The sequence below is a fragment of the Hydractinia symbiolongicarpus genome, chromosome 6 (genome assembly GCF_029227915.1).
Source record: "Hydractinia symbiolongicarpus strain clone_291-10 chromosome 6, HSymV2.1, whole genome shotgun sequence".
Taxonomy (NCBI): Eukaryota; Metazoa; Cnidaria; class Hydrozoa; order Anthoathecata; family Hydractiniidae; genus Hydractinia; species Hydractinia symbiolongicarpus.
The window spans coordinates 32410885-32429604 of record NC_079880.1 but is presented as its reverse complement, the minus strand read 5'-3'; the positions used below and the strand labels follow the sequence as shown (position 1 = coordinate 32429604).

At 33.8% G+C, this 18720-nt stretch overlaps 1 protein-coding gene across 1 annotated transcript; it reads left to right on the top strand.

Moving 5' to 3' along the window:
- The first annotated feature begins 1418 nt into the window (after window positions 1-1418).
- On the top strand, window positions 1419-18405 carry LOC130646908 (protein Mpv17-like). The gene is made up of 2 exons (XM_057452570.1): window positions 1419-1574; window positions 16487-18405. Exons 1-2 carry the CDS (start codon window positions 1493-1495, stop codon window positions 16960-16962), a joined length of 558 nt encoding a protein of 185 aa, XP_057308553.1. The 5' UTR covers window positions 1419-1492; the 3' UTR covers window positions 16963-18405.
- Window positions 18406-18720: the final 315 nt, after the last annotated feature.

The following is an 18720-nucleotide window of genomic DNA, read 5'->3' as shown; positions in this document are numbered from 1 at the left end:
TCTGTACGAAATTCTCCAGCCCTAGATATAACATACAGTAATTCATCAATTTCTTAGCTTAACCGTATTATGTGATAAATTTATATTATTCAATTATCATAGCTATACATATACACATATTTTGTTTGTGAAACTTTTTCAAATGGATATATAATATATATTAGTTTGTTTATATATATTTAGTTGCTATATTTAAGGCATATTATTTTTATATATAATAGCTATGTATGTAGCTAGATTTTTGATACGTTATGTTTACAAAGAAAGCTAGCTAGCTAGCTAGCTAGCTACACCTACCATAATTCCACACAATGCGCCTTGCCTATCACACAAGCCAAAACATTTTTCTCAATTTTTGATCTTAATATTTTCCTTCCCTGATCTAATAACAGGGACTCTGGATGTGCAAATAAAATTTTACATTTGCCTGCAACAATGCTTTTGAAATTTTGAAAATAGAATTTTATGCATCATTCAAATCTTCTTCAAACAAGGGTTCGTATTTCTGACTATTAGCTTGGTCTTCGAGTTGTAAGAAACCACATTCAATGCCTACTTTAGTTAAACATACTAGCTGATCTTGAATAATTGATGTTAAAAAAGAGACAACAAGTACAATATCGCCTCTGCCTTTCGTTCTGGAACAAAGTCGGGTAAACGTTGATAAATAAACGATTTACCAAACCCTGTAGGCAAAACAGCTATAACGTGGTGTTCTTCTCCAAAATACTCGAAACATTGAACTTATTTTGGTTTCAAAATAAACAAGGGTAACTTTTCATACTTTTCAAAAACATTATTGAGCCGCCTGAAAACACGTACCACATCTTTCCAGCCCATCGCCAAAATCGTAAATATGCAGAATTTGCATAAATTAAAAATAAACCAGAATCTGGTTCATTTGATGCCCACGTGACCAGCCTGTGCCAGCGCCTTTTCGACGCCACGGTAAAAGGTGCTGGGTTCGAGCTTCTGGTTGGATAATTTTCTATCGTATTTTACACAGTGGAAAGAATCCATAGATCAACGTGCAGGAAACTTTTCTAACCATGCTAAAAGTAACATGTTTGTTTCATGGCAGACACATGAAGGATTGCAAATAACAGTCCATTCCTTCAAAGAAGTTTCTAAGTTTCTTCTTCAGCATGGTGTTCCATATATTCTTTTCTTATAACTATGCCTCTACAAAGATGGGCAACTTGTTTATTTTTCGTCTTAGTTCTCAATTCAACAAATTGTTGAATATCCCTTTATTTTGTCAAAATTTGACAGAAAACCAAAGTTTTTTACCCAGAAAAGTCTATATATATTTTAAAAAGCTACATGATTCGAAGCAAAACGGATTGTTTTTTACCCTCCTGTGCCACCCACACATGGGTATATCACGTGTCTTTGTAGTGCATTTGGCGCGCCGTAATGACAATTTGTCCGGCGTCCGGATAAATCGTGTTATTATAATGGCAGATTGGTTGCAGAGTAAAACAACCCGGAAATGTCGATTTTAAGAAGTTTTGCTGGGTATTATATAAAGGCAATAAGTACGCATCCATGGAAAACCACTGCTCTAGCAACAGGTAAGTAGTAAAATATTAAGGATGTTTAATGTGTTGGTAAATGCCTAGCTAAATGGATATCAGTCAATCCGTCTTTTATTCCTTCAAATATATTCCTAAGGTAGCTAGCCAGTACATTCCATCGCACATGACCTTTATATATGTATTAAAAATCTGTATGTTAGTATTAGTATATAAATATAAAGCATATAATAGTTTTCACTATTCTGTACTTCATATTTTATCAAGTATATATAGCTAGCTAGCTATGCTGTCTCTGTACACGGCTGTTTCGCTTACGGTCAAACCGCGGACAAAATTAAAATGGCTTCCACAATTTTTTTTGAAATTTTGTATTTGTATCATTTTTTAAGTCATATATTGAAACTTTTTTTGTATTGTTTTAATTTTACTGAAATAAAAAGGTATTAAAACGATCTACTTTTCTACTTTTTACACATATAAATATATTATACATGTGTGTTATGGATTTCGAGTTATTTCGTCGAACAAAATACACAAAATTAAAAAAAACATTATTTTTGGCGAAAGTATACCATCTTTCCAACCTCGTGGCAACGCCGCGCTACTAGCTACGGACTTGACAGTTGGTATGGGGGCCTGGAAACAAGGTTCTATCACCCCAGTACCGTGCACCGTTCGTCTCACAAACTATAAACTACTTAAATTTTAAGTTAAAGTCTTCTTCAGGCGCTAAAAAAGAGAAGAAAAAGTTCCCAAAGTGGTGCACGGGAATTTGGTTAGTGTGATCCCTTTTCTGTCTAATTAAATAAGTATCTAAACTTCTAAGAGAGTCATAGCGATGCCATTTAATGTTTTGTTAGGTATGGTTTTTCTCAAAAAAATTATGGCGGCGTGGTGTTTACCTTGGACTTGATTGCTCGACTCGGGAATCCTGGTTCAAAACCGGAATTTTTTGAAAATGCTGGAATAAGCGAGAAAAGTGTTTTTGCAATTTTTTAGCTAGCTAAAGTTTGGCAGAACACGAGGTAAGGGACAAAACAGTAAACTACTTTATTTTGCAGTGATTTTATTATTATTTTTGTGCTATTTGCGCACCCTTAAGTTTAAGAAATTGTTTTACAGCTTGTAAAACTTTAAGCGTGGCTAATTGTTATCTTTTTTAATCTTGCTTCTCCTGTTTTATATTTTTCTGTGAAGAGTAGCTATTTTTTGGTCCTACAGTTTTGCATTTTGTAGCTAAGTAACTTAATACTTCTTTTTTATATTTAGTTAAGAATTTGGTGGGCTTTCTCAAGATGAAATTGTTGAATTCAAAGATGTTTTTAGCTACCTAGCTAGCTAATCTTGGCTTTATCACAAGATTGGGTGCTATTTTATACAATTTATAAAGAAACACAAAATGATTGCTTTGTATATATTTAATGTATATAATAAATAAACTATTTATGCACAACTTGAGATATTTTCTACTAGCATGATAAACTGGAATGTTGAAACTGTCGACTCTGAATGACGTTTTATTTAATGTATGATGTCACATATTTGGCCCGAAAACCCTTAGGACCAAAAGACAATTTCGGACAGATAAATATTACATCTATATACATCATCTTTAATGGCCTCAGAATCCAAAGTAATGTTTTTTATTCAGTTAATAAACAAATTTAAAGCATACATTCAGGCTCTAAAGGCAGTTTTTCACATAATTTCTCACATTAGGCCCATACATACATTAAATAAAACGTCATTCAGAGTCGACAGTTTCAACATTCCAGTTTATCATGCTAGTAGAAAATATCTCAAGTTGTGCATAAATAGTTTATTTATTATATACATTAAATATATACAAAGCAATCATTTTGTGTTTCTTTATAAATTGTATAAAATAGCACCCAATCTTGTGATAAAGCCAAGATTAGCTAGCTAGCTAGCCATAAACATCTTTGATTTCAACATTTTCATCTTGAGAAAGCCCACCAAAGTCTTAACTAAATATAAAAAAGAAGTATTAAGTGACTTAGCTACAAAACACAATGCAAAATGCAAAACTGTAGGACCAAAAAATAGCTACTCTTTACAGAAAAACACAAAACAGAAGAAAAAAGATTAAAAAAGATAACAATTAGCCACATTTGAAGTTTTACAAGCTATAGAACAATTTCTTAAAATCAATGGTGATCTTATAGCAAAAAAATAATATTAAAATCCCTGCAAAATAAAGTAGTTTACTGTTTTGTCCCTTACCTCATGCTCTGCCAAACTTTAGCTAGCTTCAAAGTTGATAAGACACCGTTGTCTCGCTTATTCCAACATTTTTAAAAAAAACCGGTTTCGGACTAGGATTCCCAGGTCGAGCAATCAAGTCAAATGTGAACACCGGGTTGCTGTAATTTTGCTGGGAAAAACCATACCTACCAAAACATTAAACGCCATCACTGTGACTTGCTTAGAAGTTTAGATAATTATTTAATTAGACAGAAAAGGGATCACACTACATCAAATCGCCGTGCACCACTTTGGCAACTTTTCCCCTTCTTTTTTAGCGCCTAAAAAAGACTTTAACTTAAAATTTAAGTAGTTTATAGTTTGCGAGACGAACGGTGCACGGTACCAGTCAATAGAACCATGTTTCCAGCCCCCTGATACCAATTTTCAAGTACGTAGCTAGTATCGCGGCGTTGGCACAAGGTTGGAAAGATGGTATACTTTCGCCAAAAATAATGTTTTTTGTGTTTTGTTCGACGAAATAACTTGAAATTTATAACACACATGTATAACATATTTATATATTTAAAAAGCAGAAAAGTAGATTGTTTTAATACTTTTCAATTCAGTAAAATTAAAACAATACAAAAAAAGTTTCAATAACTTAAAAATACAAAATTTCCAAAAAAATTGTGGAAGCCATAAATAATAATTAATAATAATAAATATTTAAAGTGGCTAGCTCAGAAAATTACAAAAACCTATAGTTAGTGGATTGTTTCCACTGGGGGCCAATAGAACAAAAAAGAAACAAAAAATGATAAACCTTAGACTGCCTCAGCTCAATCAAACATAGTAACATTTATAATCTGTGAAAATTAAAAAGAAAAAGAATAAAAAACAAAAATTAAAAAGTTAAAAAGTGATCTCCATTAGAATTTGCCAAATACATTCGAGATGGAAGTCTTAAACGAAAGCAGACTTCCATCACAGGTCACTTGGTCTGGAAGATGATTCCACACTTTTGCAGCTCTAAATTGGAAGGCTTTTTTGCCAAATTCTGTGTTGACCAAGGGAAGTGTGAACCTGTTTTTTGAAGCTCCTCTTGTTTGATGATTGTGACAGTTTTTTGTCAAAAGGAATTTTGAGCGCATGTAATCAGGAGCAATGTGATTCATGGCTTTGAAAACTAATATGGCATCGTTTTTGATGAGTAAATTATTCATTGAATATTCCTTCTTTTTCCCAAGAAAGGTACGGACACATTTTATCGTTTTTCTAGTTTTCCCAATCTACCTTGGGTGGCACAAGCCCATGCAGAGGAGCAGTAGTTGAAATATGGCATGACAAGTGCATTAATTAAAAGGTTTTTTGTGTGAGGTGTTAAACAGGATGCAATGATTCTAATTTTAGAATATTTAATTAGTATTTTTCTATTTATGTCATTAATGTGCTTTTCCCATTGCATTTTTTGATCAAATGTTACCCCAAGATATTTAACTTTTTCGCTCCTCTTCAAAGGAATACCCATATAGTTAATAGTTTTGTTCTCAACTTTTTTTAACTGGCTGTGGTTGCCGAAAAAGATTGTTTCAGTTTTGTCTGTATTAATAGTCATTTTGTTATTATTCAGCCAGAGGTCGACTTGCGAAAGTTCTAAGTCGACCTGGCAGACAAGGGTATCCAAGTTTTTATGAGACGAAATAATTATTGCATCATCTGCACATAGATGGTGGTAGTTTGAATTGATGACAGATTTTAAGTCATCAATATACAAAAGAAAGAGCAGGAGCCCCAACACAGATCCCCGCGGCACCCCAAAAGCGTCTTCATGAAGCAGATCTGATCCTGTGTCGTTTACAAGAGTCAGCTGCATTCGGCCCGTTAAGTAGGACTCGAACCAGTCAAAGGCAGCATCTCTGATGCCAAAACACCATAGTTTTTTTAACAAAATTTTATGATCAACAGTGTCAAAAGCTTTTTTAAGGTCAATGAGCACAGCACAAACAAAGTTATGTTGGTCGAGCTCAGTAAGAATAAAATCAGAGACATCGACTACTGCAGTTTCTGTGGAAAAGAGTTTTCAAAATCCGGAGTGTCTGTCATTCAGGAAGTTGTGCTCAGAAATAAAATGAGACATTTGCTCATGCACTAACTTTTCAAAAATTTTAATAGGAATTGGCAAAATGGAGATAGGCCGATAATTAGTAGGATCTGTTTTATTGCCACTTTTAAAAATAGGAGAGACCCTTTTAGTCTTCCAACATTTAGGTACATAACCAGTAAATAAAGATTTGTTGAAAAGACTTATAAATAAATACTTAAAACTGACGAACCTGCTTTTAGCAGTCGTGAACCAATTCCGTCCAAGCCTGTAGCTTTATTAAGTTTTAGTGAAATAATTATTTTTTCGACACTTTTGGTCTCAATACGAGCCCACCGAAAATCGTGTCCGCTAACAGGTGGATTAACATTAGTAGTGTCAGAAGAAAATTTAGAGGCTAGCTTGGCACCAACACTGACAAAAAATGAATTGAATGTGTTGGAAATTTCTTTTGGGTGAGAAGTTTCTGTACCATCGTTTTGGACTACTAATTTTATCGAGGTAGTATTGCCTGACTTATCAGGAACCAGTTTTTTTAGGGTTTTCCAAAGTTGTTTTGGCCGTTTTTGAAAGTCCTGCAAAACGTCATTATAGTACTCGTTTTTAAGTCGATTTTTGAGACCTATTACCTGGTTCCTTTTTTGTTTGAAAGCTTCCTGGTCTATGATGGATTTTGTTTTTGATGCTTTCCGTTTCAAGAAGTCTCTTTCTTTGATGGCTATTATTAATTCATCAGTGACCCATGCCTCAGCACGGCCAGAAAATCTATGTGTTTTGAAAGGGGCATGTTTGTCAGCCACTGTTTTAACAGTTTTATTCAGTTTCTCACATGCTTCATCAAGGTCATCATAATTATTAAAATATGACCAGTCTATGTAAATTCCTGAGGTCCTTCAGAAAAGCCTCTTCACTGAAGTTCTTGTAGCTACGAACCTTGCATGTTTTAGGTTCAAATTTTGACCTTTTGAATTTTCTGATCACATAAACTAAATTGTGATCACTGATGCCTAAATCCATGACACCAGTTTTAGAAATACAAGAACTGTTAGAAAGTATCAAGTCTATAAGAGTGCTACTATTTTCAGTAACACGAGTTGGCTCCGTAATATGTTGTTTTAGGAAAAGAGTGGAGCATAATTCCTTTATTTTGGAGGAAAGAGCATTATTGAAAGCATGTTACAGTTAAAATCTCCCAAGATAAAAACTTCTTTTTCTTTTGGGAGCTTGTTAAAACACTGTTTAAAATGAGTACACAGGTTTTCGGTACTCTGCAAATCACTACCTCCAGGTGGCCTGTAAACCCCACACACGTAAATAGGTTTAGTTTTTTTCAGGCACACTTTCACCCATAGTGATTCAACATTTTCGAATTAAAGGTGTTTCAAAAGGTGGCTATCCAAGTTTTCATTAACAAAAATTAGAACACCCCCACCTCGTCTATTCCGATCATTCCTATAACAAAAATAGCCATCAATTTTAATGTCATTGTCAGTGATGGTGTCATCAATTTTGGTTTCACAGATGGAGAATACATCAAGTTTTGTTTGATGTAGCAGAAGTTTAACATAGTCTAGTTTGGATGACAGACCATTAATGTTGAGATGGGCCATTTTTAAGCCCTTCCCATTTCTGATTGCCTCAAAATCAAAGTTTTCATCAATAGTAATATTGATGTTGTCCGGAATTTCGTCACCAAATGACTCCTCATTAGCAAAGGGCAAATTACGAGAAAGACAGGGACTGCAAACGAAAAACAGTTTATCTTCAGGAGTCTTCATAAATTGTTGATATTTTTTGTTATTACTTGTGGGGCAAACAGATATTTAAATTAAATTAAATTACGGAGAGTCGAACGGCCGCTAATAATAATATTTAATAAACCTTATCATCATCATCATCATTCTCGGCTTACCGTCTGTTTTCCATGCTAGCATGGGTTGGACAGGGTATATTAATGACCCTCTTCCAATCTGATCTAGACTGTGTTAGATCTAAACTCAACTCCCTCTGTATCAACCTGTTCTGAACTCCATCGACAGCGCTTCTAAGACTAGAATAAACAACAAAGGACTAAGTACAGAACCCTGATGTACACCAACATTTACACTAAATTCATCACTAAGTGAATCGTTAATCCTAACACGACTTCTAGCATTGCTGTACATAGACTGTACCATCGTAACAGCCACTCATCCACACCTAATTTTCTCATAGCCCACCAAATAACTTTACGTGGCACTCTATCAAAAGCTTTCTCTAAGTCTACAAAGGCAAAATAGAGATTCTTTCTCTTTCCTAAATACTTTTCCTGAAGCTGTCTGAGTAAAAATATTGCATCTGTAGTGCCACGCCCTGGAACAAAACCAAATTGCATCTTATCTATATCAATTCTTTCTCTAATTAACCTATCAATCACTCTTTCAATAACTTTCATTACTTGATCAACCAACTTCAAACCTCTATAGTTACCCCTTTCTAATGCATCACCCTTGCCCTTGAAACAATTCACTATTACACTCGACTGCCACTCACTCGGAATAGCACCATCCTTTATAATCTGGTTAGCAAGACTTGTAATAAGCTTAACTCCAATATATCCAGATGCTTTTACCATCTCTGCAACAATACCTGATGCTCCTGCAGCCTTGCCAATCTTCAATTTCCTAATAGCCTCCACTACCCATTCTGTCTTGATCTGCATAGCTGGCCCTTCTACAACATCATCATCAGACAAATTATCCTTGTCCCAATCAAACTCACTGTTAAGCAACCTCTGATAATGGTTCTTCCAAGCTACCCTTTTCTCCTCCTTTGTGCTAGCCAAAACACCTTCATCATTACGTATACACTTCTCACCTACAACATCTTGATTAGTCTTCTTCATTTGCTTTGCTATCTTGAATACCTCATTGCGCTGGTCTTCCCTTCTTAACACATCTGCAAATCTGTTTCTCTCTGCTTCTGATTTTGCCTTATACACTGCTGTACGAGCGCGACGCTTAGCTTCTAAGTAAATATTTTTACTACCACCTAACTTCCACTCTTTCCAAAGTTTCCTCTTTTCCTTTATACACTGGTCAACCTCATTATTCCACCACCAGGTCTGTCTATGTGTAGCTGGTCCTTTTGTCCACCCACAGGTATCATCAGAAGATTCTAGAAGACAATTCTTCAAAGTAGTCCAAGTACTTTCAACATTGTCACTATCACATTGACCATTGTGGGCTAACTGCTGAACTTTTGCACTAAATTGTCTTGCTACAATCTCTTCATTCAGCTTCCGGACTTTTTGACGGGGCCTGTACTTTCCCTTGGCTTCTTTAACACTCTTCAAGATAATATCACAAACAAGCAACCTATGCTGGGAAACACACTCTTCCCCCGATATAACTTTCACGTCCTTCACCACTTTCTTGTCTGACTTTCTAACCAGGAAGTAATCTATCTGTGTCTTACAACCACCTGACTCATATGTTATCAGCCTACTCTGTCTCTTACTGAATGATGTGTTGCAAACCACCATGTCTGTTGCCATTCCAAACTCAAGCAATCTCTCCCCTTCCTTATTTCTGCTCCCAAATCCATAGCCTCCATGCACACCTCTATAACCTTCAGATGACTTTCCAACATGACCATTAAAGTCGCCGCCCACCATGACAAGTTCAGTGTCTCCAAACTTTGATGTGACTGCTATTAACTCATCATAAAACTTATCTTTATCTTCCTCACTGAGTCCACACTGTGGAGCATAAACTGACAGAAAAGTGACAATCCTATTACCTATCAAAAACTTTATCACTATAATACGACTATTAACACGCATAACATCTATTTCTTTTTCTACCCACTTCTCTGCAACGAATATGCCAACTCCTCCATATCCATCACTATTACCAATCCAAAAAAGCTTATACCTTGCCCTCCTACCTTCCACAAATCTCACTAAAGCTCCTCTCCACCTGACTTCCTGGACACAACACATACCAACAGATCTACGTTCTAACATTTTAACTACTTCACCTGCTCTACCTCTCAGAGTACCAACGTTTACACTAGCCATCCTCAACCTAGTGTTATCTGCCTATAGCTGGGTAACGGTCTGACGATGCTCACACCTGACATCTATCCTACCGTGCGCGACACCTTCACTTCTTAGAGTTCCAGCCCCGTTTACGCAGTTTGTCTGATCAACTATTCTTACGGGCATTAATAGAGAGTTTTGGCAGTTACAGCTGGATGCCCTTCCTAGCGCCAACCGTTCACAGACAGGACTGGGTGTTTTTTAAAGTGACACCATCACTATGTGGCATTTCATGGGACTTCCACAATCGCCCCTGTAAACTAAGGTATGGTTCAACTCCTCTCTTGTCTCTTAAAATGACCCTTCACCCAATGTTCGATGAATCAGAAAAATTATTATCTAAAAGAATATTTCGTTATTAAAAAAGTTTTTTTTTCTTATTAGTTATATTATCTTTTAGTTATTTCAACTTAAATAATGTTTAATTTCTTTTAAATTCTCCAAAAGGCGACCTTACAAAGATTAAAATATTGTTGCATTTTTTTTATAAAATCAATTAAAATATTAGAAAAAATAAAAATAAATCAAAACAACCTTTTACTGTTAAAATCTCTCACCTGGTATTTTGTTACCACATTTGTACCGTTTATAACGCTAACGCAGGTCTCTTCGCATTTCCTTTTAATCGAGAAGTAATTTCCGTTTTATACCTCGCACAAACTTTACACCAAACATAGTTCACCAATATCTTTTTCCTCTGTCTTCCAACCATGAATATCTGATTTACCCCTACTTTCAAAAGTTTTTAATTCAACTTTATTTCCTTTCGTTCTTTTTTCAGACATTTTTAAAAAATATTTATAGCGCTGATATAATCTCCACATTAACCCAAACTGAACAAACAAAATAAAATATCGACGATCCCATCATTAACTTAATGTTGTCTTTGGTTTGCAAAATTTGAAAGGAAAAAGAAAAATTCTTCAAAAGATAGCTGCCACACACTAGGTCGTTAGCGACCTATATCTGTTCTGCATAATACCCCTTGGTCGGCAAAAAGAAAGAATGAAAGCAAATGGTAGCAATTAAATTCACATTATCAACATTTGGTAAAGACTGCTCACGTGCGATCTATTGTGAGTTCAGTAAAAGAATGATCGTTTAGAGTTTAGTCAAAGAATGATCGTTTATTTTTAAGGTTTTTTTAATAAATTTTCCTTGTTATAAATACAATAATTTTTAATTACAGCAACTTTTTGCGCATGTGATGAATCGCACGGCTAAACAAATCTGCACGTATGTGGGGGCGTGAGCGTGCGATCGCATGCCTCTCACGAAATGGCCTGGTGAAGATTCTTCTTCGTGCCTTTTTATGTAAATACTTTTAGTAGAAGTAGTATATATATATTTTATTTTATTTATACGCGGCTTGAAAGCCTTTTTGGTTGTTTTCATGTATGAATTTTTAAATGTACAGACTATTGTTAAAGTAAATACATTCTTGCTTACTTACTTAAAATAAAATGTTAGCTGGCTAATAGTCTGATCGATATCCGAAAATGGATATTTCAATTATATTCAAATGTGGATATATGTGATGCTCTCTAGGAAAATTGACCGCTTCTATTTTTAATTCGTATTTTTAAAACAATAGAATTGCGTGTTTCGTATTTTCAAAAATACGAATTGCGTATTTAAAAATACGCGTATTTTTTTTAAAAAACCGTATTTCGTATTTTCAAAAAATAAGAAATGCATATTAAAAAATATGCGTATTTTTAAATATATACGAATTTCGTATTTTTAAAAAAAAGAAATTCGTATTAAAAATACGCTGTAGATTTAAAATCCAAAGACATAAAGAAAGTAATGTCTGGTTAGGGTTTGTCTCATTTTTGATACGAATTAAAAGTTGCCGTATTTCACTCATGTCCAGAAAACATCCCTGCGAAGCTTTAAAGTTGCCGTTTTCCATTCTAAAATGATGAGAAAACGTCAATGCGAATCCTCAAATTTGGCGATTTCTTTCTAAAATGACGAGAAAACGTCCCTGCGAAGCTACAAAGTTGCAGTATTTCTTTCTAAAATGACAAGAAAACGTCCCTGCGAAGCTTCAAAGTTGTCTTATTTCTTTTTACAACAACGAGAAAACGTCCCTGCGAAGCTTCAAAGTTGCCGTATTTCTTTCTAAAATGACGAGTAAACGTCCCTGCGAAGCCTCAAAGTTGCCATATTTCTTTCTAAAATGATGAGAAAACGTCCATGCGAACCTTTAAAATTGCCATATTTCTCTCTAAAATGATGAGAAAAAGTCCATGCGAAGCTCTAAAGTTGCTGTATTTCATTCCAAAATGAAGAAAAAACATTCCTGCGAAGCTTCAAAGTTGCCAAAATTCATTCTAAAATGACGAAAAAACATTCCTGCGTAGCTTCAAAATTGCTGTATTTCATTCTAAAATGACGAGAAAACGTCCCTGTGAAATCATTGAGCCAATTAAAAACCTATTAAAAACAAACTTGTAAAATTGAGCAATTGTTCTATTCAATTTATTCAACCACTCACTTGATACACATAACATTTCTAAAAATACGAAATTCTATTTTTAAAATTAGAATTTCGTATGTTCTATATTTAAAAATAGAATTTCGTATTTTTTATTTTTAAAAAATACGAAATTCGTATTTCGTATTTTTCAAAAATACGAAATACGAATTTCGTATTTTTAAAAATACGCATATTTTGAAATACGAAATCCGTATTTTTTAATACAAAATTTCCGTATTTCGTATTTTTAAATACGGAAAGAGAAGTGGTCGATTTTTCTAGAGAGCATCACATATGTCCAGATTTCGTGAAAAAAGCATTTTACTTTACAAAGTCATTTTACTTTCAGTTGATTATGTGTAGGACTTCATTACAGCTATATTTATCGAATAACTGATATAAAAAACGGTTTTTTCAGAACTTCACTTTTGAGTATATGACTATTAGTCTACCGTTATGTTTATGTTTGGTATTGGGTACCTTAACCATGCTGTTATGTGCCAATATGCAAATGCGCTATAATGGCACGGTAGCTGTACTGTAAAGTATCTACGGATTTTGTTAATACACAAGAAGACAGACATTTATGTTATAATATAAATATACGCGTTCTTATTTCGTTTACTAACCCTCCCTCATAACCAGAAATTTAAGTCTAACATCCACTACCACCTCGACATTAAAAGAATAAATTATACATCATGGTAATAAATGTTTAAAAAATGTTGTTTCGGGTTGATTCAGGTTTCTTCGGGCGAAGTTTTTTTTAAAACGCCGGAAGTCGTTCGACAGCCCCCTCTTGATATTTTCCGATGCTTCTTTTCCAGTTTTCCAGAAAAGCGGTGATAGAAATGCTTTTTTAGATGGCATTTTAAAAGTTTAAAAACGAAAAGTTGCGAGTTGAAAGGAGGTGATAAATATCTTGTAAAGTTACATTTAAGCGACACTGTGTGAGTCTAGAAAATCTTCCAGTTCTGAATTGGTGAGTTGCAAGTTGCCGATTTTGAGTTAATTTCAGTATTGAGTTATTTTTCCAGAACATTTTGATAAATTGCAGACCAGATAATTTACTACATCGAGCAAATATTAAAAAAGAAATACAGAAATTTTGATTAGAAGTCCTTAATTATTTTATAATAATTCTGCATATCACTGTTTTTTGATACTGTTACTGTTTTTTCATTATTTTTTCCAACTTCTTATCCTTCTTATTTGTGCATATGCACACATACAACCACCAAATAAAGTTTGGTGCACTTATACCAACGTTCTATAACAATATTAATATAAAGTTGCTTTTAACAAATATGTTTATACACATCTTTTCACAGCGCTCACTCAACAAAATTTTGAAAAATAAACATGTAACACAAACCAGGATTCTCGAAATATTAATGCAAAAAGTTGTTGTATATATATTTAGTAGAAGGATTATGTATTCATTGCTGGAACGAGAGCTAAAGTTTAAAATTATGTCTGTTGTTAACACTGGACTGAGCGCTTAGTACACACATGCATATAGACGTAATACCCCACTCTATTTCACCGACTCCTGACTTAGTTAAAAGAACTACTACGTAGACATAAATCTCTTTTGCCTGGCTCCTTTGTTGTTGGTAACGAGGTTTTACACAAGAAATCCAGCCATGCGGTTCTTAACTAATGTGGAGGTGAACACTGGCGGAGCACGGATGAATCAAGTCTGCTAAACTGCACTTACAGGCGGAACAGACATTTTATCATGGAATTAGTTGTAGATAATTTTTTCATTTTACAAAACCATTTGAAACCATAGCAGATCCGAATTTAATGGATTTTCTTTATGCCGCAAGTGTTATTCAAACAATTTTAAAAACGAAACCAACGTGCGGTAAAAAAAAATTTTGTTAAAATGTAGCTGACTAACTTTTTGAATAAATTTAGAAGTTTTATTAAGCCACTTGGATAAAGATTTTTTGTAATTCGAAAAAGAATCATATTTTTGCCTATTTGCTAGTGATGACCTGAAAAATAAACAATAAATTTATAAAAATGACAGTATAGTCATGGATACTATTTCGGACATGTAGAAAAAGAAGTTAAGATTGATAAAGTCGCTATATGTAGACGCTCGATCATCGTGTTTTGGGTTCACAATTCAAAACGTCCCCTACTTTTCTACCGCAAAATGAATGCGCAACAAAGATTAGCTCTAAAAGTCGATTTTTTACTTCTCAAACGTAGTGAAAAGGTTTGTTACATCATGTTTGTGTAACGAGCGTGGTGCCACAAACCACGATGAAATCGTGATCCTTAAGTATAACAAACATTCAAACATTCTATCGTGGCCACCACGCTAATATTAATATCTCCACGAAGGATCGTGTGTCCCACGATTGTTTTCGTGAGCTCCACGATTTTGACAGTTTTTTGCTGTCGCGAAATGAAACCGCGCCAGCAATTGTCGATTGCCGACACTAATTTCAAGGGCTGTAATAATATAACAAAGGAATAAAAGCCTTAAAAGGATAGGAATAAATAAAGATGTCTATAGCTAGCTAGCTGGCTTCAGGGTGCTGCCTCGAAATCTATGTTAGTTTTAGAAGATTTTAACATGGCTAGAAAACGTGAAAACATGAAAACAAAAAATTTAGACATTAGAAGATTTTGCCAACCAGTAACATAATGACGTCATAAATATTTTGATGTTTATGTGGGATAATTCAAATATAATCTGTTTCTTTTAATCAACTATCTTTGGCATCTATTTCATTTTGTTTTTATCTGCCATGTGCCATCACGGAAGTTTCGTAATCATTATCACACTTACCACCAGTAATAAATTTTTGCTGTTAAAAAACAAAGTAAGGATGCACATTTTAATAAGCCAATTAAATCGCAAAAATGCCGTCGCTAAAGAAAACTTGAAACATATAAAACAAAATAAGTTTTTAAGTTTGTATTATTATTATTATTTGTAAAGTCATCACAAGCAAATTTAAAAAAATCTTTTAAGTTTAACCAAGTGGCTCAAATAAAACTTCAAAATTCATTCAGAAAATTTAGCTACATTTTAACAAAATTTATACAGAAAAAAAATTGTACCGCATTTGGGTTTCGTTTTTAAAATTGTTTGAATAAAAATAACACTTGTAGCGTCAAGAAAAAATTAATTAAATGGGACCTGCTTATACTAATTTGGGTTGCTATTGCCCGAGGTAACAAGTTTAACGCTAGTGTCAGAACTGATGATCGACCATCGAGTGATTACTAAGTAGCGTCAGTGTTTGGGGTTCGCCACACTTCTGTACGCCCCCCACCTCTTAAAATAGCTGAAGTCTTGCATCAATTGCGAGATAAAGAAATTCAGAGGTCCTACTTCCGTACAGTTTTTAAATGATATAAAAAACGTATGCGGGCCAAGTATTTAAGGCGTGTACTACGCACGCCTAACTTTACTTTATGACATGCAGTCTGTTGCACTCGCCAGCAAGATTTTGGCCTGTGATGGCCCACATGCCAGAGATTTTACTCCTGTCCAAGTTTGCTCTTAGAAGTACAAATTAAACAAAAAGAGATATATTTTCTCAAATATTAATGGTATCGGGTGCTTTGGCATCAGTTGTTTTAATGTGGGAGGTAAGCTTTAAACTGACATTTCATAAAAATGAGTTAGCTTTCGGTTTAGGAAACTGTTAAACAAATAGTAAAAAAAATTATTTTAAAAAATTTGTTTTTTAAATTTTGGTTTATTAATATTACTTCCTGAAGATGTCCTACTTTAAAAAATGTTTTTGACATTTAGTTTCTTTTTAACGATTTTGTTGTGGGATGAAAGGCTGGAAACACAAGGTTGGGTGGGTGGTTAGGACTTGCTGGATTTAAAAACTTGCAGTAGCAAATTTTACCTGACAACTGGGCTCAATGTACATAAATTCCTTTTCACCATCACAGGGGCGTATTTCCAATAAAAAGGCTTTAAAAAAGAAAAAAAATATTCATTTCAAAATGGGTTTCCTTCCCTCAGTTCTTACTAACTTTTTTTCCATGGTGCATAATAAATGTTTGAATTCTTTTTTTTAATGTTTTTTTAGGTTTACTCTGTGGTACTGGAGATATAATTGCTCAGCAAGTTGTGGAGAGACATGGAATTTATAGCCACGACACCAGGAGGACTACAAAACTTTTTGCAATGGGTTTATTTTTTATTGGACCGGGCCTTAGGTCATGGTATGTTGTTCTTGACCGATTAGTCATAGGAACATCTTCATCAGTTGTCATAAAAAAAGTATTGTTAGATCAAGGAATCTGGGCTCCGACATTTATAGCTGCATTTTTTACTGTTTCTGATGTAATAGACGGTAAATCATTTGGAGATATTAGAAGAAGATTACAACATTCATATATCCCAGCATTACAAGCCAACTATATGTTATGGCCTTGGGTTCAACTAGCAAATTTCTATTTTATTCCTGTACAGCATCGTGTCATTGTGGTAAATTTTGTAGCTTTATTTTGGAATACATATCTTGCGTGGGCAGTTAACAAAAATATTGACAATGTTGTCTAGATGGCTTTGTTCTTTAATCCTAATTTTGGCTACTTGTGCTACTTAAGGCGCGTCCAATTTATGTTCGGGAAAGTTTGATAGTTTTTTGGGAGCTCCCGCGTTTTTGTAATTAAGCTGTCATGTTGCCAGACCCACATTGCAGCTTTAACCGACGCGAGAAACGTCAGAGCATGTTGAAGTGAACATATAATATAGAAAAGAAGAAGTTTTAGTATAGTAGCATGTTATATAAAAAAAAGTTGTACAACATAGATAAAAAAACCCTACCTTTTCCAGCCATATAGCTATAACTTCAGGTGTTTTATACATCTTCAGATTTTAGTTGCATAGCTAGCTAAAAGTTTGAAGTCAGAACCAGTTTTAGTCTAGTCTAGCTATAGCTAAATAGTATCTACTTTTGGATCAAGTGATTCCTGCAATGACAGCTCAAGGTAAGAATTCAGAGTTTCCCAGTCATAAAAAACAGCAAGCTATTTTGAGCTAAGTATATATATAGCTAGGCTATTTACAGGAAGACAGGGACTGCTAGCCTGACTATGCTATTCTTAGGCTTCAAAAATAAGCCAAAAAATCACTGTTACTGTCGTATTTCCATCTTTTTTCAACTTCGATATATATAGCTAGCTAGCATAATTTGTTTTTTTCTCTGACTGACTATTGTTGGCTAGTAACACCCAGTTCGGGATAAAGGTTACAGATATGGAAACACGTTGTAAAAGGAAAACTGCTTCTAGATTCAGAAACCTGTTGTGATTTTTTTCCCATAGAACGATAGCAGATGATTTTCAAATGGGGGTATTTTTAATATTTAAAAAGCTTAATAACTGGTTATAAGGCTTACAAGTTTATAACTCAAGTTGCTTATTGGCCACTAAAACCTATTAAATTAATGCTAGCCCAATTTGGATTACCGAAGTGGCTTTTAATATTCGGAAACTATGATTTTTGTACTGAAAAAGTTTGTAAACAAGAAACTGTTTTGTTTCCATCTGTATAAACCTTTTTCCAGACTGTAGCCTTACATTGCATGGTGTGACTTGTTCTAATTTAATGTGAATTTATTTCGGTGAATTATAATCTTGGGAGATTTAAAAACTTCCGTTAATATATATGAAAAATTTCACTACAACGAATTTGCCTTGGTGCTTTTTCTAGGATATTATAACCATATCTAGGTATAAATATTTGTACGTATATGTCTGGTTATAGGAGTTTTTTTGTAAAATGGCAAAAAAGATTTGTGGACAACTTTTGGAAATAATGTTTGCGATTTTGCGATTGAAATATAAAAGCTATATATTATTCAGAACTGTGAGAATTGAATTTTGTGATAACGAAAAATAAAGATATTTTGCGGCAAAAAGTCTGTGAATAATTTTATAAACTATAACAATAATTTTATAGTAAAATATAATAAACTATGTATATATATATATACCTATAATCTATAATAACCTATAAACTATAATAATCTTTAATAACTTAACCTATAGACGGAATATATAACAGTATTATATACCTATAATCTCATCATCAAATATATAATAATGTATAAATTTGATTTTGGAAAACTAAATTTCTGGACTTGCAAAGGTGATTAAATTTCCTAACCAAAATTTGAAAATCTTAAATTTTAAAAAGCATTTCAGAAATTTTGCAGAAATTGGAAAAAAAGCAAAATTTTATTCTTGCAGAAATTTATATACTTAGGTAGAATTTTTCAAGTTTAGCTTTTAAAAATTAAACATCCTATTTTGC